The sequence below is a fragment of the Dipteris shenzhenensis genome, chromosome 25 (assembly GCF_047967505.1).
Source record: "Dipteris shenzhenensis isolate YYH24624 ecotype China chromosome 25, Dip_SZ_1.0, whole genome shotgun sequence".
Taxonomy (NCBI): Eukaryota; Viridiplantae; Streptophyta; class Polypodiopsida; order Gleicheniales; family Dipteridaceae; genus Dipteris; species Dipteris shenzhenensis.
Window position 1 is genome coordinate 12,476,247 of NC_141620.1, and position 21,182 is coordinate 12,497,428.

General features: G+C 48.4%; 1 protein-coding gene across 1 annotated transcript in view; it reads right to left on the reverse strand.

Moving 5' to 3' along the window:
* The window catches only part of LOC147885465 (calcium-transporting ATPase 10, plasma membrane-type-like), a 550,097-nt gene that overhangs the window by 249,855 nt on the left and 279,060 nt on the right, over window positions 1-21,182 (reverse strand). The window contains exons 17-18 of the mRNA XM_087397042.1: window positions 3,987-4,082; window positions 3,770-3,883 (exon numbers count right to left, since the gene is read on the reverse strand). Of these exons, the coding sequence (XP_087253168.1) occupies window positions 3,770-3,883; window positions 3,987-4,082 (210 nt within the window). The remainder of the gene's footprint in view (window positions 1-3,769; window positions 3,884-3,986; window positions 4,083-21,182) is intronic.

A 21,182-nucleotide genomic window follows, 5' to 3' on the forward strand; every position in this document is an offset into this window, starting at 1 on the left:
ATCTTGGAAAGCCTTCCGTAGGCTTCCAGAGGAAACCAAGTCAAGGTTGACAGGACATCTCAGAGGGAGTGCAGGGAGGATCTTGCAGATTGAGATAGCCCTTCCAGAGGCTTGGATAGACACAAATGATATGCCTCTCACTACCTCCACTTGGGCAGGTACTTTCTCGAGAGGCGGGGTTCCACTTCAGGTCTTAGCCTTCCGAGATGCACAGGAGGATGCTTTGGTTTTCAGTGTCCAGGATAGTGGCAGATTGCTCAGATCTACAGATGATATATTGCTTGAGTCTGCTTTTCAGCCTATCAGGGTCGTAGGCCTTTTGATGCAGGGATCAGATTCAGAGTGGTTCTTAGACCCTGACCCCCAGTTACTCTCCACCGGGTCTTGGAGACTTTGGCTCTATGGAGGAGTTCCCATCAGGTATTTACAGTGGGACCCCGGAGAGTGGGAGTGGATTGACGCGGGGCATCGAGAGAAGACCATCCCCTTCTTTCGTTACACGGTCAGTAATGCCAGGAGGTTTCAGCTCAGTAGTAGAGGCGGGAGACCCTCCAGAGTTCCTCATTGGGAGACTTTTGGTATTACTGCGGATCAGCAGAGGTACTTCTGGAGGAGGCTCTGGAAATCCCACAGGAATAGAAAGATCACTATCTTCTTTTGGCTTTCTATTCATGGAGGGATTGCAGTGAACCTTTGGAGGTCCAGATTCGGAGCCGACCCTACTTGCCCTCGTTGCCTTTCTGCTTCGGAGTCTATTCAGCATTGCTTATGGGATTGCAGACAGGCGAGATTGATTTGGATGGGGATAGCCAGGATCTTCAGTCACTTTGCCCATTCCCCACTCTTTATGACTTGGGGCTCGGTGGCTTGGCTTTCTCTTACAGGACCTCAGGTTTTCTATGAGGGACTTGACTCCTCCCGGGCCATTTCGGTTCGACGTCATCGGGTTGAGCTCTGCTCGTTGGATGTGGTTCCACACCGTCCTTTTACAGCTGTACATGCCTCTGTGGATACTTCTTGGGAGATTATAGCGAGCATAGCAGCCTGGCATATCTGGAGATCCAGATGCACAGAGGCTATGGAGGGTACTCAGGTTCATCCCTCGCACACATTGGCTAGTATCTGGACAGACATCGTACACACTCTGATGGCCGTATGGACGGGTATGCAGGGGGACTCCCGTGCAGCCTTAGCTAGGAGGGCTTCTTTCTTCAGGGAATGGAAGGATTCTCCTTTCTTCTCTGAATCTACTACAGGGTTGAGATGGCACTTTCAGACTCAGCCTTGGTTTCTTTCCACCTCACTCTGAGGGGGTTTTTTATTTTCCTCATGATTTCATGATGTATTCCGCTTTGAGCTTGCTCTCGCGGGTTTTTGTTCTTACTTAATAGAAGTCTTTTTCATGGAAAAAAAAAAAAAAGTATCTCGGATGCCAGGTTGGGGTGGGCATTTCTCTAGCATAGCAGTTCGCTCCCGTGTTGGAGAGCATAAGGAGGAAACTTCTACTTTGGAGTTCGGCCAGACTTGACCTTGCATCCAGAGTGGTGGTTGTAAACCAAATACTGTTGGCTACAGCTTGGTTTGTTTGCTCCTGTTGGTGCCGATCTACAAGTAGTATCACTCAGCTCAAGAGACCAATAAGGAATTTTTTGTGGAGTGGATTAGACGGCACTTCAAATGTGATAGCCAGGGTGGCTTGGGAGACTCTTATTCTACCCACTGAGGAAGGGGGCCTCAATATTATTGATCCATACTTGCAGTGTAGAGCCTTGCTTTGCAAGATGGTGGTCACAGGTTTGATACCTGGTCAGGAGCCTTGGAAGGATTTTTTCTTACGTAGTATATAGACATGCACACCTTCTCAAGGAGGAGATTGGATGGACAGCCCCAGATGGATCTTTACGTCAGCCCGTCTCATATCTCCCACTTCCCCTCTCATTTTTGCCATTTTGAAAGCTTGGGACAGCTTAAAAAGTACTCTTCGGAGAGTTCCACCCTCCTCTCGTGAAGAAATTGACAAGCAGCCCGTCATGTGGAATGATTGCATACTAGATCAGCATGGCAAATCACTAGGCATGTCACACTATATGCAGTGGTCTAGATGGGAGTTGGGACCTGCATCCACGGTTGGTGCTTGAAAAGCTTTCAGCATGTTTCCAGAGGATCAGAGAGCTCGTTCAGTTAGTCACCTCAGAGGAAGTGCAGCCAGGATACGGCAAATAGATGCAGCCATACCAGTGGAGTGGATGGATATAAACCATTTGGCTGTTTCTGAGTACCTTTCGGAGAGTTCCACCCTCCTCTCATGAAGAAATTGATAGGCAGCCCATCATGTGGAATGATTGCATACTAGATGAGCATGGCAGATCACTGGGCATGTCACACTACATGCAGTGGTCTAGATGGGAGTTGGGCCCTGCCTCCATGGTGGGTGCTTGGAAAGCTTTCAGAATGCTTCCAGAGGATCAGAGAATTTGTTTAGTTAGTCACCTTAGAGGAAGTGAAGCCCTCCATGGTGGGTGCTTGGAAAGCTTTCAGAATGCTTCCAGAGGATCAGAGAGTTCGTTCAGTTAGTCACCTAAGAGGAAGTGAAGCCAGGATGCAGCAGATAGATGCAGCCATACCAGTGGAGTGGATGGATACAGACCATTTGCCTATCTCGAAGTCCACCTGGTTGGGGGCTTTTACGAGGACAGGTATCCCTCTGCAGGTTATAGCCTTGCGGGATGCACATGATGATACCCTTGTCTTTCAAGTTCATGCAAGAGGGTCCCTTTTGAAGAGACTTTAGAAATCCCTCAGAAATAGAAAAATCGAATCTTTTCTTTTGGCTTTCTATCCATGAAGGGATTGTAGAAAACAAGTGGAGATCCATGTTTGGGCAGACTCTACTTGTATTCGTTGCCTTTATGCTAAGGAGTCTATTTCAGCATTGGTTACATGTGAGGATCATCTCGAAAGGCATTTCTAGCTTATTTATCACCTCTATGCATTCTTCTTTCTTCACGACTTGGGGCTTGTAGCTTGTCTTTCTCTCTCAATGCCTCATGTGTTTTATGAGAGACATGACTCTCCTTGGGCTTTCTCAGTTCGTTCAGCGACATTTGGTTGAGTCATGCTTTCTGGTTGACATTCTTGTCTCTCCTTATAGACCTGCATGTGCCTCTGTGGATACTTCATTGAATTTTCCAACCATATCAATATGGAATATTTGGATTTCATATGCACATAGACCTTGGATGGTTCCTAGGTCCACCCTGTGCACACATTGGCTAGTATCTAGAAAAATACTATATACACCTTGGTGGCCATTTTGGGAGCACGCAGGGGTCCTCCAAGTCTCTACCAAGAGGACTGCTTTCCTCAAAGAGTGGAGTGGCTCCCCATTACTCTGCAGGTTGATTTCAGTCCCACCCTTTGATTTTTTCCTAGCTCTCTTACCGGAACTTGTTTTTACCCTATTAGGGTGTTTGTTTTTTCATGCCTTGCATGATGCACTCCTCCCTTGAGCTTTTCTCTTGGAGTTTTTTTCATTCTTCATAGAAGTGTTTTCTTTGAAAAAAAAAAAAACTTTGCTTCAAATGATCGTACAAAGTCATGCACTTGATTGAACTCAATGGCGAAAAGAAATACAAATAATTCATCTACCTTTCTTTTATAGAGTCTCAACTGATAGTTTGATAAATCTCTCAAACATGTAAGTAGAGCTTTAAAAAACTTCATATGCAAATTGTCACTTGATACTTCTTATGCTCAATAGATTGCATACCTTGTCACTTGTAAGATCAAAATGGTTACCCTCAGCATCAATATATCTTGTACAGTGTTTTAGCAAAATCTCGGAAGCTCCTTTCCAATGCACCCAAACATGTCCATCCTTTTCCTAATAACATCACTTGATGTTTATTATAAAAAATTTATTAGAAGAAAACCAACAGAATTTCTTAATTTCCACAATTGAAGTCAGGGCTAAATAAAATGCTCACCTCAATCACAACCCCCATGCGCTTTTTTGATGAGTTGAATGTATCCATACAAATTACTCTGTTATCTCTGTGAATATCATCAAATACAGCTCCTAGCTACAAATGAAACATGGCATATGCCTATCAAGATCGTGGAACATTTATTAAATCTCAGTGTACTTGTATCTATGATGGTATATTCAATTGATGATATAAAAATTATCAGACATAAGTTTATCCCATAGAATTATAAATATCATTGCATTGAGTTTTTATCTATTTTGTAGTTACTAGGCGAAGATTAAATCATTGATAATTTTTTATTTTAAAAAAGGATGACTTCTAATTAATTATTGAGATCAGATTCGTTTATTCATTTGTTGTGCGTGTCTCGAACCCGCCGGGAAGCAAGCAAGGTTAAGGTGAAAGAGAGAGACCACTGTGTGCACGGCAAAGCCATTCTTGTTTGTTGCACATCCCTAGAAGAGCCATTCATAGACTATTGGAATATGAAGCCAAAGTGAGTCTAAAAGTCCTCTGCCTTGGATAGTCCTCCTAAAAAGATGTATTGGTTTTTCTATTTTGGTGTGTGGCATCCTAGCATGTCCTGCTATGAAGCCAAGGGGAGATGTATTGTGGGAGCCATATGTATTGGCTTTGATAGGTCTCGTTATCAAGCCTGGCCGAGTTCCAGGATGTTGCTGTATTCTTAGACCTATGAGCTGGTCATGTAGCCATGCTATAACGTGAGCCTCTGAGCATGTTGAGTCTCAAGCCATGAGAGTGCTTGGATCAACCTCTGAACACGCTCAGATTTTAGCCTCTGAGTTACATGGGGTGCATAGTTCGATAACTGTCATTGTCATGTTCTGTTCTTGGTTCCATTCCAGTAGTCTCTCACCTTGTCTTCAGGGGGGGGGGTTGGAATATGAAGCCAAAGTGAGTCTAAAATGAGTGTTCTAGGTGTGTTTTATAGTCTAGTGAGTCCTTGGCATGCCACATATATTGGGAGTTATCCCATATACACTATGGCTTTCTAGCATCTAGTGTCTTACTATATAGTGTTGTACTTGTCTATTGTCTATTACATCAGTCAACATCAAGCTCTTTGGTATCATGTGAGTACTTGACCATTGCTTTCATTTATCTTCCATTTCATTTCTATTATGCTTGTTATCTTTCCTTTCCATTCCTAGTGTTAGCCTTCTTCTCTCCCTACCACTATGATCTTTCATAGACTTCTCCAGACCACCTTCAATGTGAGAACCTCTCTCCATACATATAAACTTGTCAACCTCCAACTCTCTGGAACACTCCCTCTCCCCTCTTCACACCAAGCCCAACCCACACCTCCCCGTCCCACCCGACCCCCCCGTCCGCTGTCGCCCCGCCGTCCCGCCTGACCTGCCCTGCGCAGCCTCGCCCAGTCTCGTGCCCTCACATTCCACCCCCTCCCTTCCCCTCCCTTCCACCTTCCCACCCTGCCGACATGACCACCCTCGCTCCCATCCCCTCTCCCCCCACCCTACACCCCTCCGCGCCCGCGCCCCCTCCCTTCGACCTTTGCACTCCCCTCCCCTCCCCTCCCCTCCCCTGCAAACCCCCCCCCCCCCCCGCGGCCGCTCCTCGAAACCCCCCCCTCCACCGGGCCGCCACGCAAACCCCCCGAGCCGCCGCCACGAAACCCCTCTTTCCCCTACCACACAGTTTTAAAATTTTTATTTAAAAAAAACACCTAACCGAACCACTAATCTAACCTTAGGTTAGATTAACCGAGGTTAGGTTAGTCACACCTAGGTTAGGTTAGGTTAGTCTATCTAGGTTAGGTTTACCTTGAGTTAGTTACTAACAATTAGGTTAGTCTAACTAACGTTCAATTAGTCATCACTAACTATAGTTAGTAAACTTAATTACGTTAATCTCCCAGTTATAGTAACTGGGAGGATATAAGTTAGTTGACCTAACTAGATTAACTTGGTTCCAATCCCTAAGTTGGACTTAAAGTCCATTCACACCACCCTTAGGACCATTAAAAAAAAAAAAAGAAGCATCAAAATTTACCCCTACTTTAACCCCTCGTAACTCATCCGTTTGGGACCCAAACTGAACCCCGTTTGAATCCACGCGCCTCTGTGTAGGGCCTCCATTCGCACAAATTTGCTCGTATCTTCACACCGTGACCTCCGATTAACGATCCGTCTGCACCGGCACAGTTCTCTACACACGTCGAACAATCTTAGGCACATTATTAACATGTCGGTCCCTACATAAACTAACACCACTCTAATCCTACCAACAAAACTTCATCCACATTCACACTTGTGGCAGAGACACCCTTTGCAAATCTCGCCCAATCTGCATGCAGCTACGTTCCGCCGACCAACGCCTCCGACTCCAATGCTCGCCAAATCCGCATATAACTCCACTGCAACCACTGCCCCCGCCAATCCTCTATCCCGAATCCCACCCTGAGATTCAATCACTCCCTTTAACTCCTTCATGCCCCAACATGGCTAGACGCCGTTGCGACTGATGGAGATATCGACCTCAATGCAGAGGCTGACAATTTCTTTAATTGAAGAAATAATAACAATCAAGGCAGACCCCCCTTGGAAAACCTGAAACTTCCCAAATATAATGGTAGGGGAGATCCAGTATGATTCCTCCAGCATTTTGATGCCACATGCCGAGCGAGTGGAGATCAATTCCATGAAACCAAGGTGGCTTGGTTTCCCATGGCCTTAACTGATGAAGCACCTAAATGGTACCTAGACCTTCTAGTGAAAGAGCGCGCCACATGTGACTTACTTCAAACAGAATTCAAATGATGCTTTCAAACAGAGAGGCTACAAGATGATCCCGCTCTCCGACTAAGCAAGCTCGAACAAGGCCGATGAGAAGATGTACGCACGTACCTGGGTAAGATGAAAAGATTAATCGCCAAATGTGACCCACGTCCAGATGCAAAGTACCTCACGGTATGGTTCATTGCATGACTAAGAAAGAAAATCCGAAAGGATATGAAAAAGATAAGCAACTATAAAATGTTCAATGCTGCTCATGCAGCAGCCATTGACATCAAGGATGGCATGATCGACTCAGACACTAGTAGTGATGACAATAGATCTAGTACAGGCGATAAGTGCTCAAAAAAGGCAAATCCAAGTCTACTGCCGAAACATCAAATGAAGATCGCCTAGAGGCCATGACCATGAAGCTGAAAGAAGACTTGATGCAGGCCATGGAACAAAAACTTCACTTGTCTCAGCCGCCGACTCAAACATATCCACGGCGAGAAAATGTTTGGTGTCCACACTGCATGGCCAACCATACAGCAAATGAGTGCCCGGTCCTAAGAGCCAGGATCACTGCACAAGCAAATCCATCACCAAGGTTGTGGTGTCATATATGCGTCGTCGATGGCCATGATGAGAACATTTGCATCTCAACATGTGTAACAATCCGCCTCGTCCTCAATAATACCAAGCGACACCCATGCCAATATACAGGCAACCAGCACTTGCACAAGCGCCCCCAGCTCCGAGACTAAATCATGTTTCCGTTCGGACACAAGTCCCATAACTACTCAGGAGTTTGAATCCACGACCATATCCAAGAGTACCAAATCCAGCTCCTCAGGCAGTTTCAATACATTAATTACAAGCCGAGGAAGTAGACTCGCCATTTAAGTATGAAGCAGAGTACCCAGTGTACTATGTAGAAGGTGCAGAGGATCTAATACTAGTTTATGCAAATCAAGTGCGTCCCAATACATATCGAGCATCAATCAAGTGCTACGGTTGTGGAGAAAATTACCAGATCGCAGAGTGCCCTCATCGTGGTAGCCCAGCTACTTTCCAACCACTCTGCAAAGCTTGTGGCATATGACATGCCTGTATGGATTGTCCCATAAAAAATAAGGTCCTAGAACAAACAGAGGTTAAGCCTGACGTCCCCATCGGCATCATTGGGGTGGACCATCAAAGTCTAGGTCCGGCAAGTGTAATATCACACTCCAATAGAAAGAGGCCAACAAGGACCCTAACATTCCAATCCAACCAAAGTAACTTCTAAAAAAGAAAGCAGAAGTGCCTCCACCTCCACCAAGCAATGAGCAACCGAGCTCATCCACATGAACTCCCGAGCCTCAAATAAAAGAAGCTCCATACCCAAATGCAAAGGTGGAGAAGGCTTGTTTTCAAGCACTTCAACAATGGTTACAAAAGGAACAAATCCTCCTACAGAATTGTCCCAATCTCTGGGAGAGTTTTAAAGGATGGATTAAACTTGCCAATCCCGCTCCACCTATGAACGACATCGAAGATATCCCTGTGTGGATGGGTGAGAGAGATGACATACGCAACATTACTGTGCCTTTGATCTACAAGGCATATAATGAAGTCCAAGCCATAGTGGATGGTGGATCAGGTGTAAATGTCCTATCAAAGAAGTTCTACGAAGAATGGGGTCTCCCACCAACGCAAAAGGCTAATTTCAACATACACCTTGCCAATGATTCCCAGACTAAACCCTTGGGAATAGTGAATGGCGTGTCCATAAAGATCGCAAAAGTCTGCTTTTCCCTTCAATTCATAAACTTGATGGTAGGAAGACCACCCCTTGAAACGAAAGCAGTAGATGCCAGCAAAAATTAAATAACAAGCTACGTGCTTAGAAGCCAAGCGAGAGTAACAAATTGATAGCTTTAACGAACATCCCTGTCTCATTGATCTAGCCATATGAAATGTGTCCCGCAAGGTGCCCCTAACTACAACTTGGCTATGTGTCGAGGAGTAGAATAACAAAAAAATCTAAATTTGAACGATTGGATTTATTCTAGTCTTGCAAAGGTGCACGGGGCGTCGCCGAGGGCATGGCAGCATTCGGGGTGCCACGCATCCTGACCCGATCCAGGAGCCCGAGGCGCCACCGTGGGATGGAAGCGCGACGGTGTCGGGTTAGAGGCATGGGTGCGCGGGGCGTCACCGGGGGTGAGACAGCATTCAGGATGCCACGCGGGTGCTCGAGAGCGCCACGCATCCCGACTCGACCCGAGAGCTCGGAGCGCCATCATGGGACGGGGACGTGGCCCAATCTTGATTAAAGTCCATGAAGGCATTGCAAGAGGACACTTCCAAGGGAAAGCCACATCAACAAAAGTTCTCCTCGCAGGCTGCTGGTGGCCAACATTATGGGCAGATATGCCTATGAATATGTAAAAGGCTGTGATGTATGCCAACAGACTACTAAACCACAACACAAAGACTTCAATCCCCTAACAACAGTTGTTGCACAAAAACCATTTGAAAAATGGAAGATTGACTATGTGGGTCCCATACATCCAACATCAAAAGGAACACAGGCACGCCACATCATTGTGACCACTGATTACTTTACAAAATGGACTGAAGCTAAAGCAGTCAGAAAGGCAGATGCTAAAAGCACAGCAAGATTCTTATACGAAAATGTGATCATCCGATTCGGATGCCCCATTGAAATTGTGTCGGATAGAGGCACACATTTTGTCGATGAGGTAATCCAAGAACTCTTGTCTCGCTTCATGGTAATCCATAGAAAAAGCACACCCTACTACCCCCAAGGGAATGGACAGGCCGAATCCACCAACAAAATAATATGCATTATGCTCATCAAGGTAGTAGAACCATAGCGTTCTGATTGGGCAGAGAAACTGAATGCAGCCTTATGGGCATGCAAAACCACATTCAAGGTCAGTACAGGGAGCACACCTTTTCAATTGGTGTACGGCCTTCAAGCTGTGGTCCCACTTAAATTTGTAATACCAAGTCTACGCATAGCAGTACAGAAACACATGGGAGACTATGAATCCTTGTAAGAAAGGCTCTATCAGTTGGAGAAGCATACAGATATAAGTTTAGTCGCCTACCATGCCATGACAACAAAAAAACGCAAAAGAAAGGCATGGTTTGATAGAAATCTGAAAGCTAAAGACATCAAGGAAGGCGATTTAGTCATGTTATACAATGCCAAAGTACACAAGGAAAAACTGAAGAGGACTCTACCGAGTACAAAAGATGAATCTCATCGGAGCTATACTGCCAGAAACATTGGATGGAGTCCAATTCAACACAACATTAAACGGGAGCCGACTGAAGCGCTACTACATCAACACGCAAGCCATCCACGACAAAAACGAAGATTTGAAAAACCAAGTCTTCCTTAGTTAAGATTAGATTTTATCATGAGCACTCACTTGCATATGTACGTCTTCGCACATATAGGTAGCATCAATCGATTTTAACCTAGGGCTCAGAAGTGATGTCTGAGTTCTAGCTGCCCTATGAAAATCCCAGCAAAAAAAAGCATCTGGTTAGTCCATACCTAGCTACTAGGTCACATGCACTCACATGCTTTCGCTTAGACACATAGATGATTGCATGAATAATTGTACCACACACTTTTATTCCACACTCTCAAAGCATGTATAAAAATAAGATCTCTTACACACACACAGAGAAAGGTCATACCGGCATGCCAACCAATCTAATAATCAATGGTACACCACATGCATATGAATGCAGGTTCAGAAAAGATGCCGCCACTAAAGAGGATGTGCAGAAAGAGCCCATCGTCTTAACCACGAGACCCTCTCCAGAGTTCACAGCCATCTACATCCTCTCAACCATGTCGACCACAGCCATTCGTGGTCTAGGGCAATAGCTCCGAAGAGGATTCAATGCATGACCAAGAAGAACAAATGCCACCCTAGTCACCACCGGCCTACATAGCCATTCATGGGACCCAGTCACTGGAACTTGTTTGGCCACCAACATCGACTTATGCTCTTTCCCAAGAAGCAACATCTTACTTAGAGCAAAGGGGTCTAAGCGATTTGCATGAGAGCCTAAAATCCTTAGAAGACAATCCTACAATAACCACATACATCAAGGACTTTCTCCATTCTTACCACTCCAACAATGCAAAGGTTGGCCAGTACAATACAATCATTGTACATCAGAGCCCACTAAACATTTTCCTCGATAGTACAGTCATTCAAAGGGCTTTCTCACTGTCAACACAAGGTACCAAATACCCTAAACGGCTTGCCAATGCAAAGTTTCTCGAAGTATAGTCTCTCCTCACAAGGGCACACTGATCCATAGAGACGAAATATTGCTTCGCACAATCCTTGACCATCCCCTCAAGGAAGCAGCATAACTGCTATCCACAATCCTGGGGTTTAAGTGCGGTAAGAATCAATCCCTTCCACTCCGCACATTTGTTTTATTGAGCAGGAAGCTAAACCAAGACTGGGTCTAGCACTTTGTCATCTTCTTTATAAAGAAACTAGATGGTTCTTCAGGCCAAAAATGTAAAATTCCACACTTATTGGCTATAATCATCAAAAAAGAACTACAAGAAAGCGAAATGATTTTGCCACAGTTACCAAAACCAATTGAGGAGTTGGACATACCCTTCTCACCAGTATGGGAGCCGTCACCAACTTCTCCTGCTATCACATTGACTTGTGCTGCCCTCCTCTCTCAGCCCTCTTCCCTCAGCTCTCCTCTCTCCTTTGAGCTGTACAACCCCCTTGCAGCCCGCCCTCTCTTCTCACCTCACCTCCTGCCCTCAGCCGCATCTGGCCCTCTCCTCTTCTTCACGTACCCCCTCAGGTCGTTCTCTCAGCCCCGCTACCCCCCCACCCTCTTCGTCTACCCTTCCTAGCTCCCCTACCCTCTCCGTCTACTACTCTCATCCCTCACCCCCTAGCCCTCTCTCCCTCTCCGCCTACCCCCCTTGCCCTCTCCGCCTAGCCCTCTATCCCCCTTGGCCTCTCTACTCTCGCTTTCTGTCTACCCCTCCTACCCCCCATGTCCTCTCCACCTACTCCTCTAGCCCCCCTTCCCTCTCCGCTCTCCCTCTCCATCTAACCTTGCCCCCCCTACTCTTTCTGCCTACCCAGTCCTTCCCCTACCCTCCTCTCCTTGCCTTACTTGCCTCCACCAAGCCCCTTTCCCGCTCAATCCACCCTCTCCCCTCCTCTCCCTTTCTTTCTACATTCCTCTACCCTCTCTCTTTTCCCCTTCCCTATCCCCCTCTGCTCTCATTTCCCCTTCTAGTTCTTCATTCTTCTCCCTTCCCTTTACGAGCTCTCCCCAGCTCACAAAAGGGATCATTGTATTCAAGTCGGCCTCACTGCCCTAATCGACAAATGGATCCCCATTCAGTCAATCAACGTCCACTTCCACCAGCCGCGAAAACTATTATTCTTTCAAAAGACGAGTTGTAACAACTCAAGAAAGACAGTGAGGTTGAGTGTTCCACTACCTTTGAGACCAGCAACTCACCCAAGACCTTTAGTACGAGCATGTAATACTCTTGTTGTCTCCCGTTGGATACCAGTGAGACCTATCACTCCTACTTTTGTACAGGAGGATGCCATTGGTGCCATGGACCATTCATATTTACAGGCAAGTGACATCCCATGCATAGTTTCTAGTGCTGATGCGGTGGTCCCCATTCCCCCAATTCTAGAGCAGGAAGGATTACCCACTCATGGTTCACTCGTGGAGAGTCATAGCTAACAGTCACATTGATTGTCAGTCCCCTAACCTTCCACTTCAACAACCCCCTTCTTCTCCGCATCGTCCTGTTACTTCTCTCAACAATAGAGGTGAGGGGGTTATCTCATTGTTGTACTCAAAGTCTCCAGAACTCCCACCACGAGTCACACCTGGGTCACATCATGGTCACCTCAGCAACATGCCAAGTTGTTAGACCTTGGTCATACCTAGTCGCATCATGTTCACATATGTTCACATCTTGGTCACTCTGGAACAGACTTGGACATGACTTGGACATGACTTGACATGACTAGGACATGACTTGACCTGGACATGACTTGGGTATGATGGGAAGCAATACATGACTGAAGAGTGCCAAACCTCAACCTCGACCCACCATCGTCAAAGTTGATCAGAGGGAAGTACTGGCACAATGGTACACGGGTACACCTGTTGGTGCACATGGGAAGCAGTCCAGCAAAGTGCACAGGTGCATAGGCGGTACTCGTTGGTGCATAGGGGAAGTAGTCCAACAGTTAAGAGGTATAGGTGGTGCATCAACCCTCCAACCAACTAGTGTCGGGAGCACATGGAATGGACAGGGAGCACGGGATTCATTGACCCAGAACAGGCTGGAGTGTTGCGGAAGCCATCAAGGGCAGAGTGGCCCACAAACGGTGGAATGGCTAAGGATGGCTAAGGATGCAAGAAGACATCCAATAGGAAGAAGAAGAGGAGATTGGTAGCGGGGGGTGGAGCAGAGGAGGAGAAGGTGAAGAGGGGGAAAGGGGAAAGGGGGAAGGACATTCTGGCAGGGGTGGGAGGCGTGAGTGAAGGAGTGAGAGGCTAGAGTCAAGAGCTCACCTCGTGTGTATCTTCTCCGGGTGTATCAGTCATCTTGCTTTCTAATGAATTAGGCTACTCTCCATCTCTGCTCGCTACTCTAAAATCTCTTTCCATTGTGTTCTCCTCCCCTCCTCTCCCTTCACCTGGTACAACGAACCTGTGTCATGTGGTTGAAGTTCTTTGCCGTTCATGTCGAGGGTTGGCTTTTATGATGTTGTTCCGCTTTGGTCTTCTTCTTGCTCACATTACTTCAGCACTTGTACCGCTTGCACATAGTTGACACCATCGACTAGCACTCACCTACGTACCATCAGTGACACTTATGGCATGTCTTACTTGCTTCTCACACCAGTGGCCCTAGGCCTCCAGTGATACTTTCGAAAGTGTTAGGAACCCCCCCCCCCCCCTTCGACAGTTTATGGCAATCACGGTGGGACACTATTGGTGTTGAGTAGCACGAGTGAAGTGGTGATCTAGGGTCCTAGAAAGAAGGTCTTATGCGGAGTAGTTCTGAAACATTCGAAGGAGCTAGTGAGAGAACTAGGAGGTACTTGAGGAGAGTGGAGAAAACACTTCCGGCAGGCCAAACTAGGTACAAGAGGCATTACGTGCGACGTAAGTTTGCGAAGTCCTCAACTCGAGCACAAAGTGAGCCCATTGGAGCAGTAGCCAAAGCAAGTAACTTCATCGACACTCTCATTGATTTGGATCAACAAGAACCCTGGTGGTCAGATCTGGACTTCGGAGAAGAACAAGTGCAAAGCGGAGAACAGGTGTGAGGGCACTCTTCTATGTTTTGGATTTTCAGATGCATGGATTAGAGGGGTGACCTCCCTTTACAGAGCAGCCCACAGCCAGGTTTTGATCGGAGGGGTAAGGGGTGACAGGTTTCAGAAGAGGGTACTAAGGACGAGGGCTCCTCATGGACTCATCAAGGTCAAGGCAGCCCCTCTCCTCCTCATGCAACGATGTCTTCATCAACCGCCTCTTCTACCGGAGTGGTGACTCCATCTGCTCCCGCCTCGACCTCTTGTGGACAAGCTGCTACCTCATCTGTTATGCATAGCTCCGGCTTCTAGCTAATTCTTCTTCTACATCTATCCCATTGGGGGGTACTTTTGCTCCGGCCATGCCATGATGGTTTCATCTTCCTTTCCATCCACACCGGTGTTTCCTTTTCCACCACCTCCTTCCTTCCCTTCTACCTACTCATCCATGACTTCAACTCCGTCCCTCTCTTTCCCAAATTCTCTCCCATCCTCTTTCACCCCCACATCTTCCATGTTCTCACCCTTTCCCTCTGCAACACCGAGACTCCCCACTTATGCGCTACCATCTGGGTACACTTCCTCTATGACTACATCGGTAGTGACTTCCCCATTGTGGTCCTCCACAGGAGGAGTTGTCGGGGTGGTCTCATCCTTGGGAGCACCAACACTCATTACAGCCCCATAGAGACTCCCTCCAACTCTTGCATCTTCTCCAACCTCTCGGGTGGGGATGGCCGTTTTGAGTCCTCCAGATAGAGCTAGACTTCTCGAGCTACTCAACAAGGTCCACGTGAAGACTCAAAAGTTCAAAGGCCACCTCCATGAGGATGCGAAAGCTCATGTGAGGAAGTTCCTCACAGCATGTAGAGCTAAAGTTGTGGAGAATGAGCATGCGTTCCTTCACATCTTTCCCTCGTCATTGGAGGATGCCGCGGATGTATGGTACAGCCAATTTCCTCTGGACCACTTCCAGACGTGGATAGACCTAAGGGAGGAATTCTTACGCACTTTCAAGTTTGAAAAATTCAAACACATGATTGTCCAAGAGTTATCCACTGACACCATGAAGCCTGGAGAAAGAATCTCCTAGATGTACACAAGGATGAGGGTCTTGGCAGCAAAGATGTCGGTGCCACCCAATGACGCCGTCATGAAGGGGTGGTTTTTGAAGGCTTTACCCTCCACCATTGCTATAAGGTTGGTTGACAAACTCCCTAAGCATGCCTCACTACAAGAATTTCTGAGGGAAGCGGTGAAGATGGAACGGTCCCAGTTAAGTTTCGCCTCAACACCCGCCCAGACCACCCAACTTCCGAGAGAAGAGGGCTCACAGGCATGGCAGCAACTCAAGAAGGAATTAGAAGAAATCAAAGAAGGTTTGAAAGACAGAACAAAAGTGGATGAACCGTCACCCTTTGAAGCTCAGATAAGAAGCGGTCTGAAGTGCACCGACTACAAGGGTTCTGGCCATTGCTATTGGGAATGTCCATCGAAGCGTAAGGTACCCACCCCGACCTCCTTTTGCACATTTTGTGAAATTCATGGACATGATGCCTCTGAGTGTAGGTATCTTAAGGGGTTGAGGAAGCTTCTACCGGAGTATCCAATTGGAGAAGCAGTGGTGGCTATAATCAACAAAGCTGCACCAACCACTTCAGGGCCAGTACCCCTAGCCACAGCCCCTATGAAGGCACCTGAACCACCCACCCATCCTATCATTCCACCTCCACTACTTCCTAATCCTCCTTTGCTCCAAGCTCCTACTTCTAGTGAATTTGGGGCTCCATACTTCTATCCTCCGCCCTACTATGCACAGTATCAACCACCTATGTCAGGGGGTGGATATGGACCCCCTTATATCCGCGGTTGACGGGGTGGGTTCCGAGGACGTGGAGGCAAAGATACCAACTTTTGCAGGCCCATCATGTGCTATAGATGTGGCGAGTATGGCCATTACCAAGATGATTGTACACAACCATTCGGGGGACCCTCTTGTACACAGTGCAACACAAATGACCACTACACCAGAGATTGTCCCAATGGCAGAAGGGAATCAACATCGCAAGTCAACATGGTTGATGTAGCAGTGGCAAGGGAGGGTGACAAACCCCATTTGATTGGTGCACTGTTGGGAGCTATGACTAGGTCACAAATGAAGGGTGACAGTAGTAAGGATGACTCAACATCAATATCGGAGGCCTCATCACCAACTAATACCAGCTCAATCACTAGAGGAGCATCCCCACCTCCTTCCTCCAAGGTGGACAGTGGGCACAGGAATGCATCACCCTTGTCCTCTCCTATAACTGGATTATAAAGGACCCAAAGGGCCCCACAGCCATCAAGACCTATCAATAGCTCTAAAACTACCTCAACTCCAAGTGAGCAATCTATGCCTTTTAAGGTACCAGGAGGTGGTTAGGAGTGTCACCAAAGATCTTCAATCTAGTTGTGAAGATAAAGGCGTCACACCTCAGTTCCCTTCCCACAAGTCCATAATAGTGAGGTTTGCAACGGAAGTGACAACTTTAGGGGAAAAATGTGAGGAGTCACAGGTAGGCCCATCCACTTTCGACTCAGGAAGCACAATGAAGCAAGAGAAGGAAAAAGGAGTGAAGTCGAGTAGTGCCCAAGAAAAGGGAAAATGGGTGATGGGAGAGTCACCACAGGAAAAATTGATTGAGAATCCAGAGGCACATCCTCTCCCTCGCGTGAGCTTCGGCCAGAAGCTCAGCGGATGAAGGCACAAAAGGCTATTGCTACTGTCCAGCCTTATTCTTTGATGGATGACTTGATGGATTTTAGGCACAATATCACCTTACGACAACTCTGTCAATTGTCTCCACATATCAAGCATCAAACTATTGCATTCTTGAATCACATGCCAGGAGGGCGCCAAAGGGGATCTGTTCAGGGCGGGCCCACACCAGAGACGGTAACAGTTCAAGATGGAGTAACACTAGACAATTGCTCAGCCTATGCTGCCCTCACATGTGAACAAAGTCCCAAGCTCGCAGTGGAGATCAATGGGGTGGAGCTGAAAGATGTTTTCTTGGATGGTGGGGCAGCAGTGAACATCATGCCGAGAGGTACCCTTCAACAATTGGGTTTGAAATTGACAATTGACGTACATTTCAAGTATGCATGGCGGATCAACGCAAGGTGAAGCCTATGGGGGCTGTCAAAGGTGTTCACATGAAGATTGGGGGAGTTACATTCCTGTCCAATTTTATTGTAGTTAATATGACGGAGGGTGAGCAGACTTGTCCTCTACTTCTCGGTAGACCATGGTTATGCTCAGCAAAGGCCATTCAAGATTGGTCAAGTGATGAAGTTCGACTGCCTTTGGGATCCACATCCTCAGAAAAAGACATGGTTACTGGAAGGGCTCGTCACCGACCTGTGGAACTTGGAGAAAAGGATTTTGAAGAAGAAGGGGTGGAAGAGGAGCAATGGGCACTTGGGGATTGGCCCCTACAGAAAGAAGAGCTGGCCTTCGTGGAGGACTCACCCTTCCAAGGTGAAACCTATGTAACAGCAGCACGAGATGATGGTGAGAGCTTGACGTACTTGTTGGAACATGCTGGACCAGATGAGGAAGAAGCGAAAAAAGTGCAAGGAAGCCAGAAGCGAGCTGCTGCTCCTCCCCGTTCCCCTGCTGCTCCCCCTCCCTCAGCCCGTCTCTCTCCCCCCTCAGCCTGTCCCTAGCCCCTCCCTGCTGCTTCCCCCCCTCCCCCCCTGCTGCTCCGCCCCCTCCCCCTGCCTGTCCCTCGCTCCCTCCCTCTGTTCCCTGCTTCCGCCCCCTCCCCCTTGCTGTCCCGCCCCCTCTCCCTGCCTCCGTCCCCTCCCCCCTGCTGCTCCGCCCCCTCTCCTTGCCTCCGCCCCTCCCCCCTGCTGCTCCCTCCTGCCCCCTGCTGTCCCGCCCCCTCTCCCTGCTGCTCCGTCCCCTCCCCCCTGCTGCTCCGCCCCCTCTCCCTGCCTCCGCCCCCTCTCCCCCTGCCTCCGGCCCTTCCCCCCTGCTGCTCCGCTCCCTCTCCCTGCCTCCGCCCCCTCCCCCTTGCTGTCCCCTCTCTTCCTCTCACTCCTCCCTTTCTTCTCCTCTCCCTTCCCCTCCCTCCTTGCCCCTCTCCCCTCTCAGCCTTAGCCCCTCTCCTCCTTCCCTCCCCTTCCCCCCTGCTTCCTCCTAGCCTCCTTTCCCCTCCCTTGCCCCTCGCAGTTTTTTTGGAACGGAAGGAGCCTTTTTTTCTGTTCGAGTCGGCCTCCTCACCTTGATTGGCGATGGATTCCCCGTCAGCCAATCCTACTCCATCTCCACCGGCCGCGAAAACTATCACTTTCTCTAAAGACGAGTTGCAGCAGCTCAGAAAGGATGTAGAGATTGAGTGCTCTACCACTTTGTTAGCATGCATCTTCGGGTCTCACCCTTCCAGATCCCAAGCCAGAGACTGGATGCTTGCGGCTCTCCCCCCAGACCTCGCTCCTCGATTGGTAGATGTTCGCCTTCTGGGACGAGGTTTCTTCCAGGTTGTTTTTGACACTCCAGAGGCTGTGAGCACTGTGCTCAAGGCTGAGCTTTTACACCTGGGACACAGGAAGATCTTCTTTGAAGCCTTTCGCCTTGGTTTCGACCCAGTTGAGGCAGATAAGAAATTCTTCTCGCTCTTCATCAGGTTCCCCGGGCTTCCCCAGGTTTACCATCGACTTCTTTCTGTTATTGGGGAGCATTTTGGCGTAGTTGCTGAGATCCCACCCCTCCCTGGGTTGCCATTGACTGCAGCAGAGGCAACCAAGGCTGATGGGGTTCCTAGAGTTAGGGTCCTTTGCAAGGATCCTAACCTCGAGATGGACCACGTCATGATACAGCGCCCGGATGGTTCCTTTTTTCGCCAGAGAGTGGAGATTTCAGGCAGGCAGGACCAGTGCAGGATTTGCAGGACCTCGGGACACTTTGCCAGGGATTGTCCCAGAAAGAAGAAAAGGCCTAAGAAGACCTCTGGTACAGCTACCGCCTCAGGGCATCGACAGGGGGGACAGGGGGGGAGATTAGACCCGGCACTTGCCCCTCGACCTCGACAGAGGGGTGGTACAGGTCCAGCTCCTGCTCCTCATTCTTCACGTGGCGGTCCTGCTGCTCAGTCAGGTGGTGGTACAGGTCCAGTACCTATTCCTCGGCCTCATCAGGGAGGTGGTACAGGTCCTGCTCCTCGACCCCCACCTCCCTCAGGCACACGCGACGCTTTACAGTGGGTTCCAGTACGTGTGCAGGTCCCTCCTTCAGTTCACGAGGGTACCTTAGTAGACTCTTCTTCACCTCGAGCTGTCCTTCCTGTCTCACCTTGCACAGTCCGAGACGCTGAAGCTTCGACCTCCTCCCCAGTTGCAGCTTCTTCCTTAGATCCAGCACTGCCAGATGTTCCTCTTGAGGACGGAGAGATTTCCGCGGTTGGGCAGACACCGGGTAGAGAGCCTTCCTCACTCCCTCCCTTGGACAGGGGGAAGGGGATAGCTTACACTGTTGATCCTCTTCCCTCACAAGGGATCCTTCGTACTCCGGTGTCTGGATTGCTCCACAGGAACTCGTTTTCAGCCTTGGCAGAGAGTTCAGATTTCCCAGAGGAGGAGTTTGTGCCCGCTACTTTTGGGGAGCCAGTGGTTGGATTTCCTATTGACAGGGCTTCTTCTTCAGGTGCCAGGATTCTTTCCCCTATTGACTTTCCTCCACTGGGTTCCTTCCCTCCATCCAGGAGGTCTTCCCCTGTTGAGGGGTTTGTTTCCGCCACTAGGTCGGGTAAGGTGTTCCACTCTACATCCTCCCGTCGATGAGGATTATCAGTTGGAACATACAGGGCCTAGGTGGCGTCCCACATCGCCGCCGCAGACAGCTGATCCGGGATCAGCTTCATCCAGGTGTTACTGGGGGTCCCATTGATATATTATTTATTCAAGAGCACAAGCTGGATTATAGAGATTGTGCCAAGTCAGGCAAGTTGCTTTCAGGACATACTTTTTGGTCGCCTGCATTGGGCACTAGGGGAGGCACTTCTATTTCAGTTTCGCAGTCGGTTCTCCCTTTAGTTGTTGGGCACGGAGTCATTATCCCCTATAGAGCTCAGTGGATTATTCTCTTGATTGGAGGGCGTAAGGTTGGCTTCCTCAACCTATATGCCTCCAACATTAGAGGGGAACGTGTCCTTATGTGGAAGACTTTGCTCTCCTGGGCCCCCATTGTGGATTCTTGGGTGATTGGAGGTGACTTTAACATGGTCGAGTTACCTTCAGACAAAAAAGGGGGTAGAGAAGGCGGACTTCACTCTTTGGAGAGAGCAGCTTGGGATGCCTTCCTTTTCCATTTCTATGGCAGAGATACTTGGTGTGATGATGCCTTTCTTATTCAGCCACAGTCCCTCCTGTTCTCTTGGTCGAACAGGAGGCAACAGATGCCTATTCATGCACGCATTGACAGATTTTATGTAGATGACTGGGCACTAGACAGAGGGGGATCGGTATGCATTGCTGCGGGGGTTTCCACCTCAGACCATTTCCCTGTTGTTCTGGCTATCTCAGAGCCTCACTTGAGAGGCCGATCTGCCAGCATCAGGATCCCAGATGCCTTTTACACAAAGGAGGACCTTACAGAGGCAGCCCTACGGGTATGGTTTGCTCATGTCCAGGGAGGGCAGCCACATCCTTCACATCCTTCACATTTAGCCGCTGCCCTCTCTGGTATTAGCGACTTTTACTGCTCAGTTGCTTCTACCAGGAGACGAGATATTCTCAGACGTGAGATTGGTGTTCGCCAGCAGTTAGCAGCTTTGCAGAGGGAAGAGCAGAAACGGCCTTCAGATGCTTGGATTCAGGAGCGCCTTGCTGCAGCGAGGGCTCACTTGCAGTTATTGCTTGATCAGAGAGCAGAGTATGCCTTTCATGCACGGGAGTCCTTCTGGATTCAGATGGGTGGTAGAGTCAATAAACACTTCTTCTCTACTCTTGGCCCTAGACATAGTAGAGAGAGTGTATCTCAGCTTATTGACTCACATGGGGTTTTACAGACAGAG